Genomic DNA, 24,282 nt, shown 5'->3' on the forward strand with positions numbered 1-24,282 from the left:
AGAATCCCTATTATAATACTTAGTGCTAGGGTTTTTAAATTCACCTAACTAGATCTAGAAGTATATCTTCTAGGTCTATCTAGTATATAGGCTTGGGTTTCTTTACCCTATATAACTATACCTGCTAACTGGAATACTACCAGCATTTAGGCATTCAGGTATAGTATTTAGAGTGCTTTATATTAACTACTACTAGATTAGACTACTAATCTTATTAAGTAGTAGATCTAATGTTAAGGACTCCTGAATAGGAGTTTATCAGTACATGTTTCATATTAGTGATCTATCCCAATCTGATCTCTATAATCCGCAAATGATGTACAGGAATGTGGAGACAACCACTCAATCTGTCCCTGTTGGGCCATTGCATCGACCCCGGCAGGTCGGTAGTAGAATAGACAAGGGGACTGTAGAGATAGTGTGTTCATCTACCCGATGACTGCAGACGATGTGCTGAGGAAAAAGACATGCTCGCCATCTGCTGCTCGACCTACCGCGTCTTGCTGCGGTGGAAAACCTTCGCTGACCACGCCTCCTCTGGCTCTGAAAAACACCCGATCTTCACCATGTACCGGAGATTCATCTCGACCCCCCGTGCGCCTTCTTCCTCCAACCGACGACGCTGCTTCGGATCCGCGCATGCCCGGGGAGGCGGCGCGCCCAATAGACTGGGAGAGGACTCGAGCATGTGCAAGATCGGTTGACACGGATGGGCTTCCGTGCCGCGACACTGATCCGCCTGCGCCGAGATGCTCTTCTTCAGCCGCTGCAACCAGGTGTTGGCGTCCACCCGCTCAAGCTGCCCCTTGAGCTGCTGATTGACAATGGCCCAGAAGCGGTCCACCGACAGGCCACAGTCAACCTTGGTTTCGACGACGCGCGGCGCTGCGGTAAGCCTGGCGATGACTTGGTCGGCGAAGATGTCCGCGCCGCAGAGGTACACCCACTCGGTGGGGGACTCCTGTGGAAAGGCGCAAATGGCGTAGCAGCCCCGAACCACCCGCCAGATGAAATCGTCGATGTTGGGGACGCCGTCCGCGGCGGCGCCCACGATCAACGCGGGGCGCAGGACCGCGACCTTGGCCGCCAGGCGGGGGCTGCGGGCGGCGGCACGCTGGAGCACCGCGCCGGTGATGATCTTCGTTTGCCCGTAGGCGTTCGACTGGGCCAGGCTGTCTTGGAGGTGCGACTGGTCACCTTTTTCTCCGGCGCCTCCGCTCGATCCCGTCTCCAGCGCCGCGGTGTCGGGCTCGTTGGGGTCCCACTGTGGGCCGCCAGAGACGTACACGAGACGGGTGACTGCGGGCGAGTCGCGCACCCATTCGACCAGTTGTAGCGCGGCATCGATGTTAGTCTTCTGCAGGGTTTGGAACCCTTCGAACCAGTCGACGGCGGCGCCGTTGTGGATGACGGCGTCGACATGGTCGGCCTGGTCGCCCCCACGTCCACCAAGCTGCGACGACCACTGCGCTGGCGACAGGCCCAGACGCACCGCGCTGAGATCGCCCGGCCAGATCTCGATGCGGGAAGCAAAGCCGCGGCGCCAGGAGCGCAGGAGTCTCGCGCGCTGAATCAGACGTTCTTTGCCCGCGGCCGCAGTGTGGCAGCGGATGAGAACCACGACGCGCGTGCTCGGGAACCGCTGGAGGAGGCGCGTCAGGATATTCAGCCCGACGAGACTGGTACCGCCCGTTAGGAGAATCCGGTGGGGGCCAGGCGTCTTGCACCACGAGCTCAGAAAGCTGAGCTGGCGGCCAAGCCGTCGTTGACCTGGTGCTGGTGCTGCGTTGAGGCACCGCCGGACGACGGCCATCCGGCTGAGTCGGGTCAGGATACTGGACCCGGCGAGGTGGGACTTCTCCATCAGCTGGAGATGATGGGTCGTCTGCCCGTTGGACGTCCCCGGCTCACGACAGAGTTGATCCACCCCTTGGCGGATAATGGCTTCGAAGGTTTCTTGGTCCTTCCCGTCGCTGCTGTTCTTGGCCGTCTGCCCGCCATCCCGGCTCTGCAAATAACAGATGAGCCCGTGCACGGTTTCGAGTCGAAGCAGTGTCGTCATGTCCATCCGCACGCGGTAGTTTGCGTTGATCCATTTCAACAGCGGGACGATGGTGATGGAATCCAGACCGATGCGCGAGAACGAATGTCGGGTGGAAAAGCTGCCGGACAGGCGGCTGTTGGGGGATCGCCACGAGAGAAGGGATCGGATCTGTCTAACAATCGGCGCTGTCAGCGACTCGGGCAGGTCCGCCGCGGATGCCACGGTGGAGGCGCCTGGCCCACCGGATGCTCTCTGGTGCGCAAGCAAAGCCTCGAACTCGTCGGCCGAAAGCCGTTCGAGCCAGACCTGTATACTGCGCCGATCCAGTTTGCCGGACGACGTCAGCAACGTCCGATCCGCCAACAGGAACACCCCGGGAACCATGTGCCGGGGCAGGGATCCCGCGGCCTTTTGGGCGATGCGTTCCATCCAGGCAACCGTTTGGCCGGGGGCGGCGTTGGGCGGGGCTGGTTCGACAATGGCAACGAGCTGCAGGGCGAGCACACCCGTGGTGGGGTAGCATACCAGTGCCTTGTCCGTGGATTCATCCTGCTGCAGGAGATGCTCAATCTCTTCCGGTTCCACACGCTGGCCGCGGATCTTGATCTGATTGTCCTTGCGGCCGAGAAAGATCGAGTCGCCCTGTTTGTTGAACTTGACCAGATCTCCGGTCAGATAGACCGGGTAGTGGCAGTCGACGCTGTAGGTATCGAGCCATGGGGCGCGGGAGAGGAAGGACGCCTTTGACTTGGCCGTGTTGTTGACATAGCCACTGGCCACGGAGGGACCCTGAATCGCCAGTTCCCCCACCGCGCCCAGCGGCATGAGGTACTTGAGATTCTGCGGGTCAACCACCCAAGTATTGCAGCCGATCCCCTTCCCGATGATCGACGGGGACATGGTTCGTGGCACCCGATCGACAAAGGTGCACTGCACGCAGCATTCGGTGGGGCCATAGGTGTTCTGGAGGTTGCAGCGATCCGCCCAGGTTTGAATGTGCCACTGATGCATGGCCTCCCCTCCGAGACGGAGAACCTTTAACTGGGGCACCTCGTCCGGTTGAATCATCCGGGCGACGGAAGGCGTCAGGTCGATGGCGGTCGCGGAGAACTCGTTGATATTCTCAGAGATGCGCAGCAGTCGGTCTTCGTCTTGGGGCACGCAGATGCACCCTCCGCTGAGGAGTGTGGCGAAGATGTCGGCAATACATGTGTCGAAGCTGTAGCTGGAGAATTGAAGCAGGCGAGCCTGGCGACCATAGAGTCCGGCAGCAACCTGTGCTTCGAGACCACTGGTGACTTGTCTGTGCAGAAAAAGCACACCTTTCGGCGTGCCGGTCGAGCCGGACGTGAAGATGCAGTAGGCCGGTGTGTCTGGTGACGGCTGAAGGTTGAAGGACCCCAAGTCCGGCGAGACGGAAGGATGCTCCCAGAGATCCTGGAAGTTGATCAGTCGAGTCGCCATGCCTTCGACATATCGTCGGGTCGCCGACGCGCAGAGGACGCGATCCGCCTTAACCGCCTGGATCATATACTGGATCCTCTGCGCAGGCAGACTGGGGTCCAGGAGCAGGAAGGCGTGGCCCGCCGCCAGGGTGGCCAACATGGCGACCACAGCCGCTGCGGATTTGGGATAGCAAATAGGGACAATCTGTCCGGGAGTCGAGGGCAGAAGCGGCGCCAAACTCGTGGCCAGCTTCTGGACAAGGCCTCTCAGCTCGGCATAGGTGTATTCGGCGTCCCATCCGTGGAGAGCATTCTCATCTGCCCACGCGTACGCCTTGGCAAAAATGCGCTCTTGGAGACATTCTCGACGATCGATCAGCTGTCCGCCGCTCATCTCGAGGACCGCGGGAACGCTCGCGGCACCCAGAAGACTCAGGTCTTTCAGCACCTCCGCGGAATCTTCGCCTGATTGCATGGCGTGCAGCGATTGCTCGAATAGCTGAGCCATCATCTGCAGGTCCCACGAGGAGAAGACCACCGGGTCATACAGCATCTTGACCGTCACGCCTCGGGTTTGTGGAAAGCATTCGATGACGAGCGGATAATCCACATAGAAATCAGAGGCCCCGGTATCAATCTCAAGAATCTTCTTCGGATTGCCATTTGCATGTATGTCCAACTCCGGCTGGATGACTAAGAGCGTAGTGAAGGAGGCAGCTGCCGCCGCACCAGGTCCAAGGGACTTGATATTCTGTAAGCCGTAGTGCTCATAGTCCGACATCAGCGCCGTCTGGGTCTGCAACTCGACGAGAAACTGGGACACTGGGGTGGAGCCCTCGAGCCGGATCCGCATCGGCACAGTTGCGATCGCGAGACCCACGACCGTTTCGGCGTCCGGGCAATTCGCCAGGGCTCTTCCATGGACAGTCATTCCAAAAACCACATCCGACTCGCCATGGAGCTTGGAGATAAGCAGGGCCAGAGCGCCCTGGATCGTGGTTGCTTGCGTGATGGCGGATCGTCGTCTCGGGATGGGGACGTCAAATGTGATGGAACGGGAAGCGCGACATACCGGATGGTCAAGCGGAAGTTGGGGAAAGATAGTGCCATCGAACGATTCAAATTTTGAATGCCAGAAGCTTTTCGCCGCCTCGGATACCTCTTGTTGCACCGCGGCGGCGGCAAAGCGTGAGAACGGGGTCGAAGGGGCCGGACTCTCCTGATCGTACACTTTGCGAGTCAGGTCCAGAATCAGATGGGTGGACCACCGATCGTAGACTGCATGATGGACTCGCCATCGCCATATCAAGCGCTCATTCCCGGGATCTGTGTCCAGAAAGTGGACGAACAATGGTGATCCACAGCCCAAGGGAGCCGACGCCGGCCACGACTCCTCCAGCAGAGGCGTACTGGCGTCCACCCGCAGGGTGACATTATACAACCCTCCGTTGTGGTGTCGGATGATGCGGGTGCGCAGTATGGGAGTGGCGGTGACAACTCGGAGCCACGTCTCACGGAAAGCCGGCCTGGTCCAGGAGGGAGGCAAGTGGAAGGTATGCCCCGCCACGTATGTTCCCTCTTGCATCTCACTCAGGGTCATCAGCGCAGTCTGCATGGCTGTACAAGGGTAGACATCTTCAATAAGGCTCTCATCGACGGCGCATTCTCTGGCTGCCGTCGAAAAGAGACCCTCGGGGCAATTCCCCGGAAGTTCCGCCCAAGTGCTCCGCAGAGGGTTGGAAGGTTCAGCAGGTCGGGTTTTATCTTGCTCCATGATGCGGCGCACCATCTCGCCCAAGGTAGGATGCAGAAAGAAGTCGGACATGGACAGTAAGACGCCAATCCGCCGCAGCTCCTTGCAGGCTCTCATGGCGTAGAGGGAGTTCCCCCCAAGAAGAAAGAAGCTGGAAGATGGCTTGATGTCTGCAACGTCTGAGCCTAAAACCTTAGCCCAAACGATGGCGACCTGAATGGCCAGGGCGATGTCATGATCTCGCGGCGACTCCTTGCGGGAGGGTCGTAAGTCCATCAGGTCGGTCACTGGGTGCTGCTCGGCGAGCTGGATGATGCCCTTGCGATCAAGCTTGCCATTATGCAGCCGAGGGAGCTTGTCGACCTCCAAGGCGCCGATAGGGATCATGTAGCGTGGGAGAGCTTGGACCAGCAACTCGAATGAGCATTTAAGCCGCGCCTCGGACGAATGCTCGCCGGTGCTTTTTCGTTCGAAGGCCACGACCACCACGAGCGCCGGACCTCGCGCGTTGCCTTTTAACGTGGCCACGGTGACGGCCAGCTCCTTAACGTCGGCCAGTGCCAAGAACAGCTTCTCCTCCACCTCCTGCGGCTCGAACCGCTGGCCGGCAAGGTTCAGTTGGGAGTCGATGCGCCCGTGGTGCACCAGGGCGGCATTCGGGGCAGGTTGTGCGAACAGATCCCCCGAGCCAACAACAACGGGATGGCTGTTCTGTTCTCTTTCTGGACGACAGATCTTGCCATCGCGCAAGTAGCCGATGAAGTTGGTGTGGCTTTCGACCATGAGCTGACCCGTCTTGCCTGGGGGGACTCCCATGCCCGCGTCGTCTACGATCGAGCACCGACAGCAAGCAAGAGGATGACCGGCGTTCAAGGCTGCGGGCTCCTGCTCGGCCGTCTTGCCTGCGAGGACCATCATCGTCTCTGAGGAGCCGTAGTTCCAGTAGAGCTCCACGTGTGGCGCCCACGCCAAGGCCACATGGGACCGCATGGGCTCCCCGGCCACGACAATGCGGGTGAGGGAGGGGACGGTGCTGGGGCTCATAATTCGAAGCACAGAGGAGGGCAGCGTGGTTCGGGTGGCGTTGAAACGAGATATGGCATCCTCCAGACTGTGGGACTTCTCGGCCTCGGTAGGGATGCACAAACAGCCGCCGGCCGCCAGCGTGGAAAAGGAGTCAATAATGTTAACGGCCCAGCCAAACGAAGGGAAGAGAAAGTTGCGCACATCGGATGTCAAGTCCAAGGCTTTGCCGACCGCCACGGCCATGGTACTGAGGCTTGCATGGCTGTGGACCACGCCTTTCGGCTCTCCCGTACTGCCCGAGGTGCAGATGACGATGGCGGGTGCCTGAGGATCTACGTCGGGAAACTGATCACGCTCCGCTTGGGGTTCTAGCACTCGCCAGGTCAGATCCAAAGTGAGGCCATCCACCTCCGGCAGGTCGAGCTGCTGAGAGCGGGTGGTCAAGGCGATCAAATGGGTTAGCCTGCCGCTGCGGACGATGGTCTGGATATGAGAGTCGGGAAGGGAGGAGTTTAGGGGCACCGCGACGGCTCCGACTTGGAGGACGGCGAGGAGAGCCACGATCGCGGCCGGCGAGGACTCCGCCACGACGGCGACTCGGGATCCTGGGGTGAGGCCTTGTTGGACCAGCAGCCTGGTGTTCAGCAGCACCGAGCTCCAGAGGCTGGCGAAGTCGTAATGTCCCGAACTGGCGACAAGACAGACGCGTGACGGCTGCAGCCGGGCGTGGGCTTCTATTAATGTGGGGAAGAAAGTGTCTAGGTGAAATAGCTGGTCGCCCGCAGGGTCATCTGGCGGTTGCTGACAACTGCGCTGCAGGTTGTCGCTCGAGTTGCCCATCGTGGTTCTTTGGAAAGAAAGGTCGGCAGAGAGCGGAGCAGCAATACAACGCAGCGACACAGATAGGATAGGAGTGTCAGGAGATATGTATCGTCCAGTATGCACTTTCTGACATGGTCGGCAAGTAGAAGGATAAATTGAGCAATTTCTGTCTGGCTTCTGGTCCTCACAGTGCAACTGGGAACTTCTAGAGGGCTTGATATCCTCGGCACGACGCTGTTTACTTCCAGACCCCGAACCCAAGGGAGCACAGGTAGAACCTTAAGATTACGGATGGCCCGGCCAACATGGCTCCGGGGTTGGGTTTGGGCATGAGAAGCTTAGCTACGTGCCCCGATTCGTCGGGGAGCACCAGCTGATGCGGCTTTTCTGTCGTCAGCATGGCCGCGTTATGCACCTTGCGGTACTCGGCCATGGGGGCCTGGCGTTGTCCGATCGTAGCAGTTGCTCCGTCCATAGGCCCTACTTTTGCACTACAATTCGGCGATGTCTGCCACAAGGCGATCCAGCTTTTGACCAGACTTCATGGTGGTTGGACAAGCGTATGGCGGCTTAAGAGTTTGCGATACCGTCGACCGTCTTGGAAAGGGCTATATTTGAAAACTAGGAGGGACTACTTTTCTACGTCGACATCACCGATCTCCCGAGCGAGACCGAATCAGCGAGCCTGCTGTCTTACTCCAGGTCCATGTCAGCTCAACATGTTTCCTCGGAGTCTGCAGGACTACTATGCGTCCGACGTCGATGTCTCTGACGCGCAACTTCCTAACATCTTGCACCACGACATCACGGGGTTCGATGTCAGCGACATCAGCCGTCCAGTGACAGGCCAGAACTTTCCTGCATGGCATATCTGCAGTGCAGCCTGGTCCATCGTCCTTAGTCGCCACACAGGTCAGAGTACTGTAGACATCCTCACCACACATGGGGTCCCCAAGGTGGACTCGACCGGCGGAGATTCCAGTCCGTGGATACATGTCCATGCCTCCGTGGACGAGAAAACCTCTTTTCTTCACTTGCTTCAAAGTGGGTTGAAGATATCCGAGCACGAAAATCAGCTGGCCAGCCCATCATCATATTCTGCAGCGATCATTCACCCGCTGCCACTGGCGGAGTTGCCTCCCCCGCCCCAAACCACCTTTGGTTTGGCTATCCAGCTGTTTTTTCAGCGCCGAAGGACGATCCAGGCAATCTGCTACTATCGCCGCTGGCTGCCGGCACACTATACCAAGAAGCTGATGGATCACTTCTTGCACCTCTTACGGCATATTATAAACCACCGGTGTTGGGCAGGGCTCTACCTCAAGGATATATCGATGGTGCCTCTGCAAGAGGAGCTCCAGCTTCGTCAGCATAGTCTCCCTGGTCGCAGCATTGGTGACATGCAAATTGGGCCAGTTCACCAACTCGTCCGGCACCAGGCTCGGAAGAAACCATCCGCCCCTGCAGTTGAAGGCCGAGATGGCGATGTCATATCCTACCGCATGTTGGATCAAATGACCGACATGATGGCCGAAGACGTGGCCCGTCGGCTGGAGGATGTATGTCCCCGAGCGCTAAACACCGGTCTGGCTGTGGAAACGGGCCTGGTGATTGGCATCATGCTGCAGAGATCGCCAGGCGTGGTGGTCGCGATCCTGTCTTGCTGGAAGGCAGGATATGCGGTCGTCCTCGTCGATCCCAGTCAACCGGCTTCACGGAATACTCACATCATCGAAGACTGTGACTGTCCTCTTTTGCTGGTGGACGACTCATGGGCCGGCTGTGTTGGGAAAGGCATCGCCTGGGCGTATGATTTCCGGCGTTTGCGCGACCGAGTGAACACATCCCGCTTCCCTACCGATGCCTATCCGGGGTCAGAGGTGGACCTCTCCCAAGACCTTTTCCGCCCAGCTTGGATCCGGGTGACTTCGGGCTCGACCGGGAGGCCTAAATGCTCTCTACACAGCCATGCCGCGTTCGGTGCGTCCATTGCCAGCTACGCCGGCAGGATTCGAGCGTCCAAAACCCTGCTTTTTTTCAACCCGATCTCCTCGGCGTCGGGGACCCCGATTTGGAGCTTCCTCACCAACGGAGGATGCGTCTGCATACCTCCCCTGGAAGAGATCACTGCGGATTTGGCCGGCTGTATTGGCCGCTATGGCATCGAGGACATCTGCATCACTCCCTCCGCTCTCGCTCTCACGAGCCCGGACGCAGTGCCGTCCTTGAAAACCATCTCGCTCGTCGGCGAGGCGGTTCCGCAGACGCTTGCAGAAACGTGGAGCCAGCATGCCTCATTGTTAATCGGCTACGGGGCGACAGAGATGAACTCCCATGCGTTGCCCTTCCACAACGAGCCGTGAGTACAGTCTCCTCCGTGTGCAAATGACCACCAGCTCATATTCAGACAGCGCCGGCTGTCTCCCGCCGGGCCATCCACTTCCCACTTCCGACTACTCTCTCTACATCCTTCAACCGGGCACGACAAATGTTTGTCCTCTTTATGTGCCCGGCGAGATCTGCCTCAGCTCCACTTACATGTGCGCCGGATATATCAATAGTCCCGAAGCGACCGCTCGGGTCTTTCAGACCCATCCCTTTCCGGGGGATGCGGGGCATCCATACCTGTACCGCACCGGGGACTTGGGGATGTTCGTAGCCCCCGGTGTCTTCATTCTGCTCGGCCGAGTGGACTTTCAGTTCAAGATCGATGGAAATCGGATACAGCCAGAGGAAGTCGAAGCCATCATCAATCAAGTCCCGCACGTAGTCAAAAGCCGGGTGATGCTGGCCAAGTCCTCGATGGGACGTCCGATTTCGGTATGCTGTGTGAAGCTGAAGGAGACGGCTTTGAGCAACGGCGATCAAGGGGACTCTGCCAACGGCGAGTGGAAGGAGTTTGTGGCTGCGGCGGAACAGGCCTGCGCCACCCATTTGCCCGCGTACATGATGCCCCATCGATGGTTGCAATTCAAAAGCTTCCCCGAAACACCCTCCGCGAAGACGGACACGAGAGCTCTTCTCATCCTCGCCCAAGAACGCCTCGACCAAGAGGAAGAGGCGACCATGGGGCCGGTGGAACTGGAGACAACGCCGGGACTCATCTCTGGCAGAGGCAGACTATTCTTGGACCATGTTCTCGAGGTCTTGACCGGCCAGAAGCCTGACAGTTTGCCCGCGCAGATACGTGACCGCATGCAGTCCCTATCCTTCATCTTCAACGGAGGCACCTCGTCGTTGGCTCTGCGAGTTCGGGCTCAGCTTAGGAGCCACGGATTGAACATTAGCATCGAGCAGCTTTTCACCTCCCAGAGCCTGAGAGTGATCGCGTCGACCTTCTCCGCCACCGAAGGCGAAGCTATCGAAGGTCAGATGAAAACGCCCAGACCTCCTCTGTCGGTCACGGAGGCTCTGCTTCGGCAGTTGCCCAAGGGTCTCCAGCAAGATCCTGCGAACTATGAATCCGTATTCCCAACCACCATGCTACAGCGAGAGATGTTCGCGATCAACATCCTGGATTCCAGACAATGGATCTTTTACCAGTTCATGGACCTTTCTACATTCAGCTGCACACTGTCGCAGCTCCAGGAAGCCGTGGGTCATGTGGTGGCGGCAAAGCCCAACTTACGGACGGTGTGTTTGTCGCTCGATATGCCCAGTAATATCAAGACGATCGAGGCTCCCGACGATGCCTTTGACCTCGTGCGGGGCGGAAGGTTCGTCCTGGCTATCCTTAAACCCGCCGCGACTCGGTTTGAGCTCGCTCAAGACAATGAGATCGAAGAGCCGGAGATATATCGTAGCCAGGACGTCACCCGCAAGTGGACCTTGGGACGCCTCCTGTGGCGCGTCGCCTTTCTTGTCAAGCCCCGTCTGCTCGGCTGGACATTCCACCACTCCATCATGGACGACTCTGTTTCCCAGAATCTGTCTCGAGACCTGTATGCCATTCTGACGGCCATCGTGCGGCGCGACGAGGGCGACCAAGACGGATCCCAAGCTGTCACCGTCGAGCGCGTCCGCGCCGCCAAGCCCTCGATCGAACAATGGGTGGTGACCCAGTACGGCACTAATGGACTGGATGGCTCCCCTCTGTCATCCCATGTTCGCCGTGCCACACAAGTCTGGGCATCCTTCATGGCCGACGCCACCCCCACCCCGATCTCCGAACTCGCCCGACTGCCGGACGCAGCGCTGCCCGCGCTGCCCCTCCAGAAAACCGTCTCCGCTTTCGCCTACGGCGAGTGGTGTCGGGAACATCATGTCACCCCGGCGGCGCTCTTTCATGCCGCGACCGCCCTGACCATCGCGCGGTCGTTGGATTGGTGGCGTCCCCACCCCCCGCCGCGAGCGGAAGAGGTCACGTACTACCGCGTAAGCTCGAACCGCGGCACCTTGCTGGGCGCCGAGGCCATGGAGGGGGCCCTTCTTTCCATCAGTCCCATGCGAGTGGCCCTGGGGAGGGACTTCAGTGCCCTTGCTGTCGCACAGGGGGCGCTCCGGAACTGGCTGGCTACCCAGGACGCAGATCCGTACTATCTCGATGAAGCGCTCGCCCCTCCAGGCCCGGAGCTCGGGCCGCGACGACAGCGCCGGTGGGGCAATGTCTTACTGAACCATATCAGCCGCGATCCCCGGGACCACATTGACGGAGAAAACGAGGCGCCGGCATTCCGCGGGGTCGTACAGGACCGAGCGGGCTTCGCCATGGTGTGGCCGTTTGCCGCGATCGAATTGACGGTGGTCGAGCCGGACGCGTGGAAGGCGGATTCGCTTCAGTTGTGTGCGTTGACTGCCCTGGAGCGAGAGACGACGGAAGAGTTGCTGGGTGTGTTTGCGCGGATTTTGCGGCTGATTGTTGAGGGCGGGGAAGGGTTGAGTACTGCGGAGATCGTTCAGCGCGTATAGCAGGACGGTCTGCTCGGAGAAAGTCACCGAGGCTGACCTTTCTCCGGGGGGGGGGATCAATCGAGATGATGGCAGGGAATTGGCAAATCACCGGGTTGCTGTGATAACATATATCTGCTTCATCTTGCCCCCAATGCACGTATATTTCCAGGACCATGATTGTCCACCCAAACAAATACTCGCAGTAATGGCTTTCCGTCCACATGAACACAGTATCGACGTATCCAGCCTCGTGGGCAAGAACGCCATCGTGACAGGAGCTTCGCGCGGCATTGGGGCACAGATCGCCCGCTCCCTAGCCTCTCGCGGGGCGAACGTTGCCATCTGCTTTGCTTCCGAGACCAGCCGGCCCACCGCGGAGGCCCTTGCTTCGGAGCTGCGTGCGACTGGGGTGCTGGCGACGTGCGTGCAGGAAGATCTCGGGGTGGCCGGGGCCGGGCAACGTGTGGTCGAGAAAGCCCTGACGGGGCTCAACACCGAGACGATCGACATCCTGGTGAACAACGCGGCGCGGGATCCCCCGAATCCCACAGCGGTGCATGCACCAGATGCATCCATCTTTGACCGGTTGCTCTCCCTCTCCCCGGAGTAGTGGTTCTATTGGCCAGCCGCCAAACTGATGCGAAAATTGCTAGATTCATGCGAGTGAATGCCCGAGCTCCCCTCGAGCTCGTTGCCGCCATGGTGCCCCTGTTGCCCCGCTATGGCGGTCGAATTATCAGCATGTAGGGCCCTTCAAGTAGAAATTGCGTGGCACAAGGGTGCTGACAAGGATGCTCCTCGATCAGTTCGTCGGTGCTGGCGCAGCGGCCGGACGTGCCTTTCGCCGCCTGGGCCGCGTCCAAGGCGGCCTTGGAATGTCTATCGCGATACTGGGCGATGGAGCTGGCGAGCCCCCACGGGTTGACCAGCAATGTGGTGGCGATAGGCCCGACGATGACGGATTATCACGTCCATGACCCGCCCGCGGTCCTCGAAGAGCTGGCCCAGCTGCCGAGTGCCGCTAAACGGCTCGCCACGACGGATGACATTGCCCAGATTGTGGTCTTTTTGGCGAGCGATGCGGGCCGGTGGATCAACGGGGATGTAATACAGGGTAATGGCGGCATGGTCTTCGGCTAGATTGAGGTCTCTGCGCAGAGCTGCGGATTTTCCTGCGGCCCTGAGCCCTGAGCCCCGACCACCGAAAACGGGGACTGACTCAAATAGACGGAATACATAACATAACAGCCCCCGCGGCCATGATCAGAGAAGAAACAAGTAAAGTAGACCAGTATACCATTCATCGTACGCCGTGCCCACCATGACCACCCAATTCGCCCTCTCCCCACAGCACGTCACGAGCAGCCTGGGTGCGGCAACCGAACCCCCCGTCTCCGCCGAATCCGTCACTCGGGCGAACCGCCTGCTCCAACTCAACCATGACAAGTGGCACATCTTCTTCCGCGATGTGACTGGCCACAACCACATGGCCCACAGCATCCTCACCGCTTTGGCTCTGGGCGCCTCCTCCTCCGAGCTGGAACGCGCCTACGCGGACACGGAGGCCATCCAGCGCCCCATCCCCGCGGTGGACTCCAAGCTCGTCGCCCAGCTGTGCGCCGATGATCAAGCCCTGGGGCCCCTGCTTGGCCGATGCGACCTGTATGCGACCTTCTTGGCCTTCTTCCAGACGCAAATCGACACCCACGGCTGGCAATCCGTGGTGACCAAATACGTCTTTTCGCGCACGCCGCTCGCGGAGAAGCTCCTGATCAAGATGTACGAAGGGATGTACCACTCGCTCATTCACCTGGGGCTGGGCATCGAGTTCGCACAGCCGGGCCTCATCGCCGAGGCACTGGCACAGGCAGCCTCGCACGAGGACGGGCACATTAACCGACTCCTTTTCGGGGTCGAAGCGGCGATCACAGCAGATGCCCCCGCTCCGCCGCAGCCAAAATCGCTCCTTCAACTCGTCAGCGAGGTGCGCGCCCACCCGAGCATATGCGCGGATCTCCGCTTCGGTGACCGCTGGAATCGCATGCGCGACAGCATCATGGGCCATGCCGTCGTGGAGGAACTGACGCCCATCGCCGCGCAGTTCCGCATCACGCCCGAAACCCTCGCGCGCCGCACGGCCGAGATGATTAGCACCGCGGCGTACCTGGCGGGAGCCAGCCAGCGGAGCGGCCGCAAACGCAAGATCGATTTCTTCCTCATGCACACAGTGACGGCCTCGCTCTTTTTCAGTGTCTTCACGGCTCAGGAGTGGATTCCGCTGGCCGACCGGATCCGGCTCGTTGAGTGGAAGGGTCGGCTTGACCTGGCCTTCTACGCGTTCTGTAACTGTCCCGAGCTGGATGGGAGTGCGGTGACCGAGTACGTCGATGACTTTACCGGAGAGATGGATTGGGCGGCGTTGTATGCGGCGGTGAACAAGGAGCATGATGATGGGCATGTGGCCAAATTCATGCGGGCGTTGCGGCATGGGGAGGAGGTGGTCAAGCCGTATGAGGAGGATGAGGTGTGGGCAGGGTATCTCCCCGTCAAGGGAGAAATGTGGGTGAAGTTGGCGAGGATGGCTTTGGAGACGACGAGGCAATCCCCCCCAGATCTTAAGTGGATTCTAGGCACCGGATTCAATGAGGCATGGCTGAGGCCGGATTTGCAGTAGGGCATATATAAAGGGTTCTAAATTATATAGTTACTTGAAGCAGTGCTCTCTCGAATGGATTCAACCTATTCAACCCGGTTGGTTCTAAGCCGGCCCAGGACTGGGCAGATACGCATGCAACCAAGGAAAGTAATACCGCAGCAACCCCGTCAAAAGACATCCTGGCGTTCCCCGGGGAAAGCCGGCACTGCCATTTGTGTTCACCACGCTCACATTCTTCATATCGTATTGTCCGTCGGGGTCATCCGACGCTTCTACCATTGCCGCCGCCAGATCCAAGTAGGAGACAAACGACTCCTCGTGATCAAGATCCAGCCGATGGCCTCGCTGCTTGTCGACCGACAGTCCGCCGGGCTTGATGAAGATGGTCGTCACGAGCGATTCATGGGCCCGCAAAAACTCCTCTGTCCGTCGCAGGTCATCGTAGACATGCTTCGCGGCGGTCAACAAGATCGCCCGGAAAAGCCACGGCATATTCCGCGAGAGATGATCGTCGATGGTCGCGGACGACAGGAGCACGATCTTGGGCAACTTCGCCGCAGCCGGAGATGCGCCCGCGGTCTGGATTTGCTGCAAGGCCGTAATGAGGGACTTGGCCGTCTGGAGCCCGACGTTGCAGCCCGGAATGTTTGTGTTGGTGCTCACCACGTGGAATACGGCCTTGGTGTTCTTGATGCACTGGGCCAGGAGGTCGACATCGTAGATACTGCCCTGGAAGACCTCAACGCGCTTGTTGTCGACGAGGAAAGGCACCAATGCCAGGAGTTTCTCTCGGTTGCGGCAATAGGCGTGGACCTTTGCGTTGTGGTCCCGCGACAGAATGTCGAGGAGGGCGGTGCCACAGTTGCCGGTGGCGCCAATGATGGCATAGGTAGACATGGCTGTGAGGACTACTGCTAGGAGAGACAGCCAAATGGAACACTGCTTGTCTGGACTATAAAATGGCACCGACCTGACAGACGAAGCAAGGTCTGATGTCGGAGATCCCACACGGCCTTCGGCAAACGCTCGCCGGAAGTGAAGCCCGACAGGCAGTGCGCATCAATTCTTCCCCATCTGGCGCTTTTAAGAAGTACCAGCATGGCTAGGCAGTCGCTAACTCTGGTAAAAGACAACAGATGTCTCAGGCCGCGCAGTAACAATGGGCGAAGAGCTACGACATCATAGATTGGCATCGTCTCGCCCGATGCATTGAGTCCACGCTCCGGCTAAGTAATGAACTACCTTGGCCATCATCAATAGGTCACCATTCCCGCTTCTAACACGCCGCTGGCCAGATCTAAAACGGGCATGTTCCAAGAGGGAACATCACTCTGTACGTAGTGTGTTATTGCACGCTGATGCCATCGTAGTCAAATACCTCAGCAACCAGATAGCCCGAGATCCGGAAGGCCGTAATCTTCTTCCGACAAGGACATATAGGAGTGCCGCTACCGCTGCCGATGTTTTTGCTCTCCAGTGGAGGCCTGCACCGGCCCTGCGCCCTGGGTAAGCGTCTCTTTTCGTGATGCAAATATCGTTCGCGGCTCGTCTCTCGGAGATCGGCCATAACGGAAAATGCACACGCAGAGGAGGTTTCTTCACAGGTATATCAGTTCGTAACATGTGGACTGGACCAGGGCATTCAGCATGCGAAGTGACGTTGTCCATGTTTACAGGTAATCATGGTGATCTATACACCTTCCCGCTCTGACGCTGAAGGTGAAAGAGAGCCTGTCAATCTTCAAGTTCTTTACTTCTCCAATGAGCTCCCTCACGATGGCCTGCATACCCTCTTTCGGAACCTGCACCGTCACAGTAAGGATCGAAGACATCCTCTCCTCGCCCGCTTCCTCGAGGAAGCCACCCTCGCTCTTCACGAGGAGGTGTGGGACTTGTCCGCCAGCCTAAATCAACTGGTGCCCCCTTTTGAGTCGATCCTCAACTTCGCCGCCTTTACCGACCTGCGTCAAGGTCCTCTGTGTGGTTCGGTGGAGGGCGTTCTTCTCTGTACAGTTCAGCTAGGAACCTTGATCGGGTACGTTCGATGGTCGCTTGACGCGTCGATGGTGGCATGAAGCTGACGGGGACAGATACTATGAGCGGTATCCGGAAGCCTTCAATCATGATAGAATGAACACGGTGCTGACCGGCCTCGGAACGGGCCTTCTGTCTACTGCTGCCCTTTCGTTGGCTCCCACAGTGGCGGATCTTCCCTTATCCGCCGCACAAGTGGTCCGGCAGGCTTTCCGTCTGGGAATCCTGGTCGACGAGGTCTCTCAAAATCTGCAGCTTCGCGACACGACGAGCACCGGCACGCCAGACTCTTGGGCGTATGTGATACCCGGGGTCACCGCCGAGGAGATCCAGCAAGACCTTGACTTACTCCAGGACCAGACTCCCGACACCAGCAAGGTCTTCATCAGCGCGGCGAGTGCATCGTCGGTCACGGTCAGTGGTCCGCCAGCCCGGCTGAAGGAACTCTTCCGTACGTCCTACGTCTTCAGCAACCGCAAATACGTGCAGTTGCCAGTGTATGGAGGCCTGTGCCACGCGAGTCGGGTCTACCACGAAGAGGACGTGCATCGTGTCGTTCGGACGCTGTCGATGGCGACCCTCGACGCCCGGACCGGGCCGCGCATCCCAATCTTGGCTACGAGCACAGGGAAGCCCTTCGAAGGCAAGAACGCGACGGATATGTTCGAGCACATCATCCACGAAATACTCACACGGAGAATCCAGTGGGGGGAGGTCGTCCGGGGCGTCGTGCAGCAGGCAGAAGGCATGGGAGCGGTGCAATGCCACTTGGTGGTCTTCCAGAATTCGCTCCCCAGCCATGACCTAATGGCGGCCCTGAAGGAAATTGAACCGGCCATTGAGGTCTCGACAGAGGAGATCATTTCCCGGTTGCACGGGAACCAAAACCTAGCGGACGATCTCGGGCCTCGAGGTCCCCTTCAATCCAAGATCGCCATTGTGGGCATGGCTTGCCGGTTGCCGGGAGGGGCGACCGACACTGAAACGTTCTGGGAGCTGCTGGAAAGCGGGCTTGATGTACATCGCAAGATCCCAGCTGACCGCTTCAATGTCGAGACGCACTATGATCCAAGCCAAAAGAGGCTGAATTGCAGCTGGACCCCCTATGGGTGCTTTATCGACGAGCCGGGCTTGTTTGATGCTCCCTTCTTCAATATGTCTCCGCGGGAGGCCGAGCAGACGGATCCAATGCAGCGCCTCGCCCTGGTGACTGCCTATGAGGCGCTGGAGAGAGCTGGTTATGTCGCCAACCGCACAGCATCGACCAGGTTGCACCGCATTGGAACCTTCTATGGCCAAGCAAGCGATGACTATCGGGAAGTCAACACGGCGCAGGAGATCAGCACGTATTTTATTCCCGGTGGATGCCGAGCGTTTGGCCCTGGGCGTATCAACTATTTCTTCAAGTTTGCCGGGCCAAGCTTTAGTATAGATACCGCCTGCTCCTCGAGCTTGGCCACCATCCAGGTGAGTACATTTTTACCCTCACTGCTGCCATCTGATCAATGCTCAGCAATCCGGCTGGTCTAGGCTGCCTGTACCTCGCTGTGCAATGGGGAAACGGACATGATCGTGGCTGGTGGGATGAATGTGTTGACCAACTCAGACGCGTTTGCTGGCCTCAGCAACGGCCATTTCCTGTCCAAAGGCCCAAATGCCTGCAAGACATGGGACTGCGAGGCGGACGGTTACTGCCGCGCTGATGCAGTGGCATCCATTGTGCTGAAACGCCTAGATGATGCCGAGGCAGACAATGACAATATTCTGGGGGTCATCGTGGGCGCGGGCACCAATCATTCTGCTGAGGCTGTCTCCATCACGCATCCTCATACCGGCCACCAGGCAGATCTGAGTCGGCTAGTGTTGAACCGCGCCGGGGTCGATCCCCTGGATGTTAGCTTCGTGGAGATGCATGGCACTGGCACACAAGCCGGTGACATGGAGGAGATCCAATCTGTGATGAATGTGTTTGCACCACTCACCAAGCACCGGAGTGTGAAGAACCCCCTGTATATTGGAGCTGTTAAGTCTAATATTGGCCACAGTGAGGCTGCAGCTGGAGTGACTGCGCTGATGAAGGTGCTACTAATGATGCAGAAGAATGTAATTCCACAGCATGTTGGTATTAAGAATACACTCAACCCCAAGTTCCCCAAGGACATGGAGGCGCGGAACATCCACATCCCGTACACAAAGACCGACTGGCCGCGCCCGGCCGGGAAGAGGCGCCTGGCGGTCATAAACAACTTCAGCGCGGCCGGAGGCAACACGAGCGTGGTAATCGAGGACGGGCCAGTGCCCATCAGAGTCGGGACAGACTCCCGTCCCATGCATGTCGTTTCTGTCGGGGCTAAGAGCAAAGTTTCCCTCCGCGGCAATATTGAGCGGCTGCTAGCATATCTCGAACAGCACCCCGATGTCGCCCTGGCTGATCTTTCCTATACTACTACCGCTCGCCGTTACCACCATAATCACCGTGTGGCCATTGCGGCTGCAGATATCGGGCAGGTGCGAAAGCAACTGTCGTCTGCTCTGGCTACTGTTGATTTACACAGGCCAGTCTCCATGATGGAGCCACCCCCCATCGCCTTTGCGTTCACTGGCCAGGGAGCATCTTTTAAATCCTACAATCTTGAGCTGTTCCATCAGGCACCATACTTCCGTGCCCAGATCCTGCAGCTCGATGCCATTGCCCAACGCCAGGGATTCCCATCCTTCCTCTCCGTTTTAGACGGAAGTCCTCAGAACCATCTCCATTCCCCAGTCACCACGCAGCTGGCGCAGATCTGCACACAGATTGCACTAGCCCGATATTGGGCTACGCTGGGCGTGAAACCGGATGTGCTTATTGGGCACAGTCTAGGTGAGTACGCTGCTCTGCAAGTTGCTGGTGTCCTGTCTGCCAGTGATGTGATTTTTATAGTCGGCAACCGGGCCCGGATGTTGGAGCAAAGATGTCAGGTTGGCAGTCACAAGATGGTGGCTGTGCGCGGCTCCGTGGAGCAGATCCAGCAGATTGCTGGCGGCCGTCCATACGAGATTGCGTGCATCAATGGGCCCACAGACACGGTGCTGAGCGGCACAGTAGGCGAGATGGATGGCTTGCTCCCAATCCTAGAGCAAGCTGGATACAAGTGTTTCGGTCTGGATGTTGCCTTTGCGTTCCACTCAGCCCAAGTAGATCCCATCCTAGATGACTTTGAGGCGCTTATTACCAGTGGCGTTCTCTTCCAACCCCCGCAAATCCCAGTCATCTCTCCCCTCCTTACCAAGGTGGTCTTTGATGACAAGTCCATTAATGCCACGTACATGCAGCGTGCAATCCGCGAGGTGGTAAACTTCCGGTCTGCCTTGGAGGCAGCGTACGAGATGGGTGCCATTAATGACGAGACGGCATGGATTGAGATCGGGCCGCATCCAGTCTGCATGGGCTTCGTCCGGGCGACGCTGACGTCCAGAGTCCCCGCAACTGTGGCGTCTTTGCGGCGCGGAGAGAATAACTGGATCGCCCTAGCGCAGAGTCTGGCCACGCTGCATTGTGCGGGGGTTCCGATTGCCTGGAACGAGTTCCACCGGCCGTTTGAGCCAGCACTCCGACTTCTTGACCTGCCGTCATACGCCTGGAACGACAAGACCTACTGGATCCAGTACAAGGGTGACTGGGCGCTCACCAAAGGGAACATCTTGTACGACGCAGAAAAGGGGCTCTGCGGGCCCCGCGGAAACCCAGTGAAGTGCAAATCCAGCCTCAGCACGTCGACAGTCCACCGGATTGTGGATGAGAGCTTTATCGGCGCGGCGGGCACCGTGGTGATGCAGGCGGATCTGATGCAAGCGGATTTCCGGGCGGCCGCGTGGGGACATAAGATGAACAACTGCGGCGTGGTGACTTCGGTGAGTCTCATTCGCGGCACCCTCTGCATCCTTCTGTCACTAACCAATGACTCCCTAGTCCATTCACGCTGACATTGCATACACCCTGGGCGGGTACCTCTACAAGAAGCTCCAGCCCCGTTGCACCGAAGTGCACATGAATATCGCCAACCTCGAGGTGCTAAAAGCTCTCGTGGCGAATAACAAACCGGACAAGCCCCAGCTCATCCAAGTGTCAGTGTCGACGACTGACAGCCATACCGCGCACATGAAATGGTTCAATGTGCAGCCCAACGGCGCAGTACAGGAGCCCTTCGCCAGCGCGACCCTCATCTATGGGGCCCCCGGCGACTGGCTCGCCTCGTGGGCACCACTCGCCCATCTCGTGCAGGGGCGCATTGAGCAGCTGAACCAGCTCGCCAGCAAGGGTATTGCCACGCGCTTCAGCCACAAGATGGCATACCAGCTCTTTGCAAACAGCCTCGTGGACTACGCGTCCAAGTACCGCGGCATGCAGTCTGTTGTGCTCCACGAGCTGGAGGCGTACGCAGATGTGCAGCTCTCGCGCGAGCAGGGCGGGTCCTGGACCGTGCCTCCATACTTCATCGACAGCGTGGCCCACCTTGCCGGGTTCATCATGAATGTCTCGGATGCCGTCGACACCAAGAACTACTTCTGTGTCACGCCCGGCTGGCGGTCGATGCGCTTCGCCAGACCACTGGTTGCCGGTAACAAGTATCAGTCATACGTCAAGATGATTCCTACCGCCGACGATAGCTCCATCTACCTGGGCGACGTCTACGTGCTGCAAGACGGAGTGATCGTGGGCACAGTGGGCGGCATCCAATTCCGCCGGTATCCGCGCATCCTGCTGAGCCGGTTCTTCTCCGCACCAGATGATCCGAGTGCGCCGCCGGTTACCACGGCGGCGCCAGCGGTGGCACAGGTCCCCGCTGTGGTGCCCAGGGCGACCACCAGCGCCACGCAGCAGGCTCCTGCAGCTCGCGCTCCTCGGTCTCTTCTGCCCTATAATCCTGCTCCGCTCCCCACTCCTCCCGCAGCCACAGGTCCCACCCAGTCCCCTCTAGCCGAACAGGCCGACGCCATCACGACAAGTGCCTTACAGATCATCGCCGATGAAGCGGGGCTAGAACTAGCTGACCTGACGAATGATCGCGACTTCGCGGGCCTGGGCATCGACTCTCTCATGAGCCTCGTGATTGCTGAGAAGTTCCGGGAGCAGCTGCGCGTGGTGGTGTCGGGCAGTCTGTTCCTCGAGTATCCGACGATTGGAGACTTACGGTCTTGGCTGGAAGAGTATTATAGTTGATGCGACCTTGGCATGGCTAGGAATCCGAAGGCGAATTTTTCATGTGTTTTACCAAGTAGGCTCGACCGAGCAAGGTATCATATTACGCCCCGGCGCATATGACTGTCATGTTTAGTTAGCCGTTCTGAATGATCGACTGATATACTGCCTCTATGCTCCCATTCGTGGTACTATACACTCAATCGTATCCATTTCCGCCCACAGCCAGGTACTACCAGCTGGAACATCGACCTGCCGACTCACATGTATCGCGTTGCGCAATACTATCCAGCATCTCCGAGATTTCTCTTCCCGGAGCAGGACCTAGGCAGGATCCCCTCCCCGGACCAGGATACATTCCTGCGCTCCGTATGGGCCTCGGGGTTGGCGAGGTGCGATGGCTGATGTCCGACTCCGGTCAACCAACCATATAAACAGCAGACGAATACAGTGGGTGAAGACCATATCGGTCCAACCATTCTCTCATCCCCCGCCATGGTCGATGCCTCCAACGTCCCCGACACTCCGCCGCGTCCTGCGGATGACAGCACCGGCCAGTTTCTCTGCCTCACCATCTGCGGATATCGGCGCCCGGGCATGAACGAAACAGACTACCGCAATCATATGACGCAGGTTTCCGCCCCGATGACTGCCGATCTGATGGTCAAGTATGGGATCAAACGATGGACGATGGTCAGTGTTCTGTGCTCCCTCTCCGGGGGCTGATCCTCTCATGGCTACTAAACCACACCCACAGATCCACAACACCGCCGAGAGCCGCGCTCTCATGAGCCAGCTGTTCGACCGTCAAATGGCCAACCTCGCGGACTTTGACTGCTTCAGCCAGGTGGTGTTCAAAAGCCTGGCGGACTACAAGCGACTGAAGGAGGATCCGTGGTACAGGGAGCATCTGGTCGGGGACCATGAGAAGTTTGCTGATACTCGGCGAAGTATTATGACCATCGGGAGGGTTACTGAGATTGTGCACGATGGGAAAGTGGTAAATTGTATCGCCCGCCCAACAACCGTCTTGCTTCGTCACCCACTCCACATCTCATCCATCAAGGCAGAAGCCACCGCCGTGATGACTGGCTCCTTTCTCGCAGGTGCCATGATGTCTCTCTCCCTCATTGCTGTCCCCGCCCTCCTCGACAGTACGCACGAAGCCCCGCAGCTCTTCTACCAGTGGACGCGCATTTACCACTACGGCCACTGGGTGCTGCCGTCGATGGCCGTCGTGACCTCCATTCTATACGGCTACGCGGCCGCACAGCAACGCCGGCGCCAGAAGAAGACTTGGATCTCGTTCGCCCTCGCCGCCGTGATGACAGTGAGCATCCTGCCATTCACGTGGCTCTTCATGGTTCCAACCAACGACGAGCTGTTCCGGCTGCAGACCATCAGTCAGACGGAGCCGGCGGTCATGGGGATCGACGCAGCCAAGGCCTTGGTCGTCCGTTGGCGTGACATGCATTCTTTGCGGTCCTTGTTCCCCTTGATAGGGTCGATCTTGGGGACAGTGGCGTCAGTGGGGCGGTAGACGTCCCGGGGAAGGGGGAGCGGAACTGGAAGATGACCTCGACCGGACCCCAGATGCGGCCGAGGCCAGATGGTAGTCAGGTTTTCCACAGGCATTATCCAAGAGCACAAGTAACGAGTATGGCCTACGCTGTATGTTTGATCTCAAGGTGGGGATACTTTCACTGGTATCTCGGCAGATGTCGCATGGGATCATTTGACTGGTCTGTACAGGATGTTCGTGCCGCGTAAAGATTTCGGCATTGAGTTGAATCCATATCGGAGATGAGAATTCACTGTTGGAGATGGCATGAAGGATCCAGGCATAGATGAAATAAGATCTACTTGGCGATACGATGCGGTTCTCAACTCCAATTTGTTGATTCTCTATTCGAACAGTGATATAGTGTAATCCCACGAGTGTCGAGACATGGGGGGTTGCTCAACCCCGGAAGTCGGTCATCGCCCCTGAGGGTGCCTCCCCGAGGTCCGAGACATGCGCACTACTGGAGACAGTAGTGGACCTGTTTTCTTCCCGGGAGAGTTGGTATTTTTCTAGTTGCTTTCCCTATACATCTGTCGTACACCCGGAGATCTCGACCCGAGGCGGTGATTGTTGGCTCGAGGGGTTCCTTGCTCCAGCCTAGCTTAGACCAATAGATTGCTGCAAAGATAGCCGCAGTGGAAAGACAGGATATGATAGATTTCTGTGAGCGGAACAGGGCGGAGGCGGGGAGTCCGCGCTGACTACAGTCGCCGAGTACTGTGTATCTCCTTCCGGGTTCTCAATGGGGTAGATTGCCAAAACAGCATAGCCTGTGCACCTAGTGCGCGTCGCGAAACTGTCCAAACGGCAGAAGCAGACCACACATGGGATCGGCTGGGCCGGTATTAATCAGCTCTCTGGTCGAA

The 24,282-nt window shown here is 58.3% G+C and overlaps 8 protein-coding genes across 8 annotated transcripts; 5 read left to right on the forward strand and 3 right to left on the reverse strand.

The window, feature by feature from the left end:
- Nucleotides 1-490: 490 nt before the first annotated feature.
- Aspvir_010188 (nonribosomal peptide synthase) lies at nt 491-7,108 on the reverse strand (the record flags this gene model as incomplete). Its single annotated transcript, XM_043273321.1, has 1 exon — nt 491-7,108. One exon carries the CDS (start codon nt 7,106-7,108, stop codon nt 491-493), a length of 6,618 nt encoding a protein of 2,205 aa, XP_043129256.1.
- Nucleotides 7,109-7,328: 220 nt separating this feature from the next.
- Aspvir_010189 (uncharacterized protein) lies at nt 7,329-7,565 on the reverse strand (the record flags this gene model as incomplete). The annotated part of the gene is made up of 1 exon (XM_043273322.1): nt 7,329-7,565. One exon carries the CDS (start codon nt 7,563-7,565, stop codon nt 7,329-7,331), a length of 237 nt encoding a protein of 78 aa, XP_043129257.1.
- A 244-nt stretch (nt 7,566-7,809) lies between these two features.
- Aspvir_010190 (putative NRPS-like protein biosynthetic cluster) lies at nt 7,810-11,998 on the forward strand (the record flags this gene model as incomplete). The annotated part of the gene is made up of 2 exons (XM_043273323.1): nt 7,810-9,449; nt 9,502-11,998. 2 exons carry the CDS (start codon nt 7,810-7,812, stop codon nt 11,996-11,998), a joined length of 4,137 nt encoding a protein of 1,378 aa, XP_043129258.1.
- Nucleotides 11,999-12,185: 187 nt separating this feature from the next.
- Aspvir_010191 (SDR family NAD(P)-dependent oxidoreductase) lies at nt 12,186-13,120 on the forward strand (the record flags this gene model as incomplete). The annotated part of the gene is made up of 3 exons (XM_043273324.1): nt 12,186-12,565; nt 12,634-12,723; nt 12,787-13,120. The coding sequence occupies 3 exons, from the start codon at nt 12,186-12,188 to the stop codon at nt 13,118-13,120; spliced, it is 804 nt and encodes a 267-aa protein (XP_043129259.1).
- A 181-nt stretch (nt 13,121-13,301) lies between these two features.
- Nucleotides 13,302-14,654, forward strand: tpcI (questin oxygenase tpcI; the record flags this gene model as incomplete). The annotated part of the gene is made up of 1 exon (XM_043273325.1): nt 13,302-14,654. One exon carries the CDS (start codon nt 13,302-13,304, stop codon nt 14,652-14,654), a length of 1,353 nt encoding a protein of 450 aa, XP_043129260.1.
- Nucleotides 14,655-14,738: 84 nt separating this feature from the next.
- tpcG (oxidoreductase tpcG) lies at nt 14,739-15,533 on the reverse strand (the record flags this gene model as incomplete). Its single annotated transcript, XM_043273326.1, has 1 exon — nt 14,739-15,533. The coding sequence occupies one exon, from the start codon at nt 15,531-15,533 to the stop codon at nt 14,739-14,741; it is 795 nt and encodes a 264-aa protein (XP_043129261.1).
- A 785-nt stretch (nt 15,534-16,318) lies between these two features.
- tpcC (non-reducing polyketide synthase tpcC) lies at nt 16,319-21,873 on the forward strand (the record flags this gene model as incomplete). The annotated part of the gene is made up of 4 exons (XM_043273327.1): nt 16,319-16,671; nt 16,727-18,137; nt 18,201-20,564; nt 20,623-21,873. 4 exons carry the CDS (start codon nt 16,319-16,321, stop codon nt 21,871-21,873), a joined length of 5,379 nt encoding a protein of 1,792 aa, XP_043129262.1.
- A 474-nt stretch (nt 21,874-22,347) lies between these two features.
- Nucleotides 22,348-23,392, forward strand: tpcK (decarboxylase tpcK; the record flags this gene model as incomplete). The annotated part of the gene is made up of 2 exons (XM_043273328.1): nt 22,348-22,545; nt 22,610-23,392. The coding sequence occupies 2 exons, from the start codon at nt 22,348-22,350 to the stop codon at nt 23,390-23,392; spliced, it is 981 nt and encodes a 326-aa protein (XP_043129263.1).
- Between the last annotated feature and the right edge of the window lie 890 nt (nt 23,393-24,282).

This window comes from Aspergillus viridinutans (genome assembly GCF_018404265.1).
Source record: "Aspergillus viridinutans IFM 47045 DNA, scaffold_9, whole genome shotgun sequence".
Taxonomy (NCBI): domain Eukaryota; kingdom Fungi; phylum Ascomycota; class Eurotiomycetes; order Eurotiales; family Aspergillaceae; genus Aspergillus; species Aspergillus viridinutans.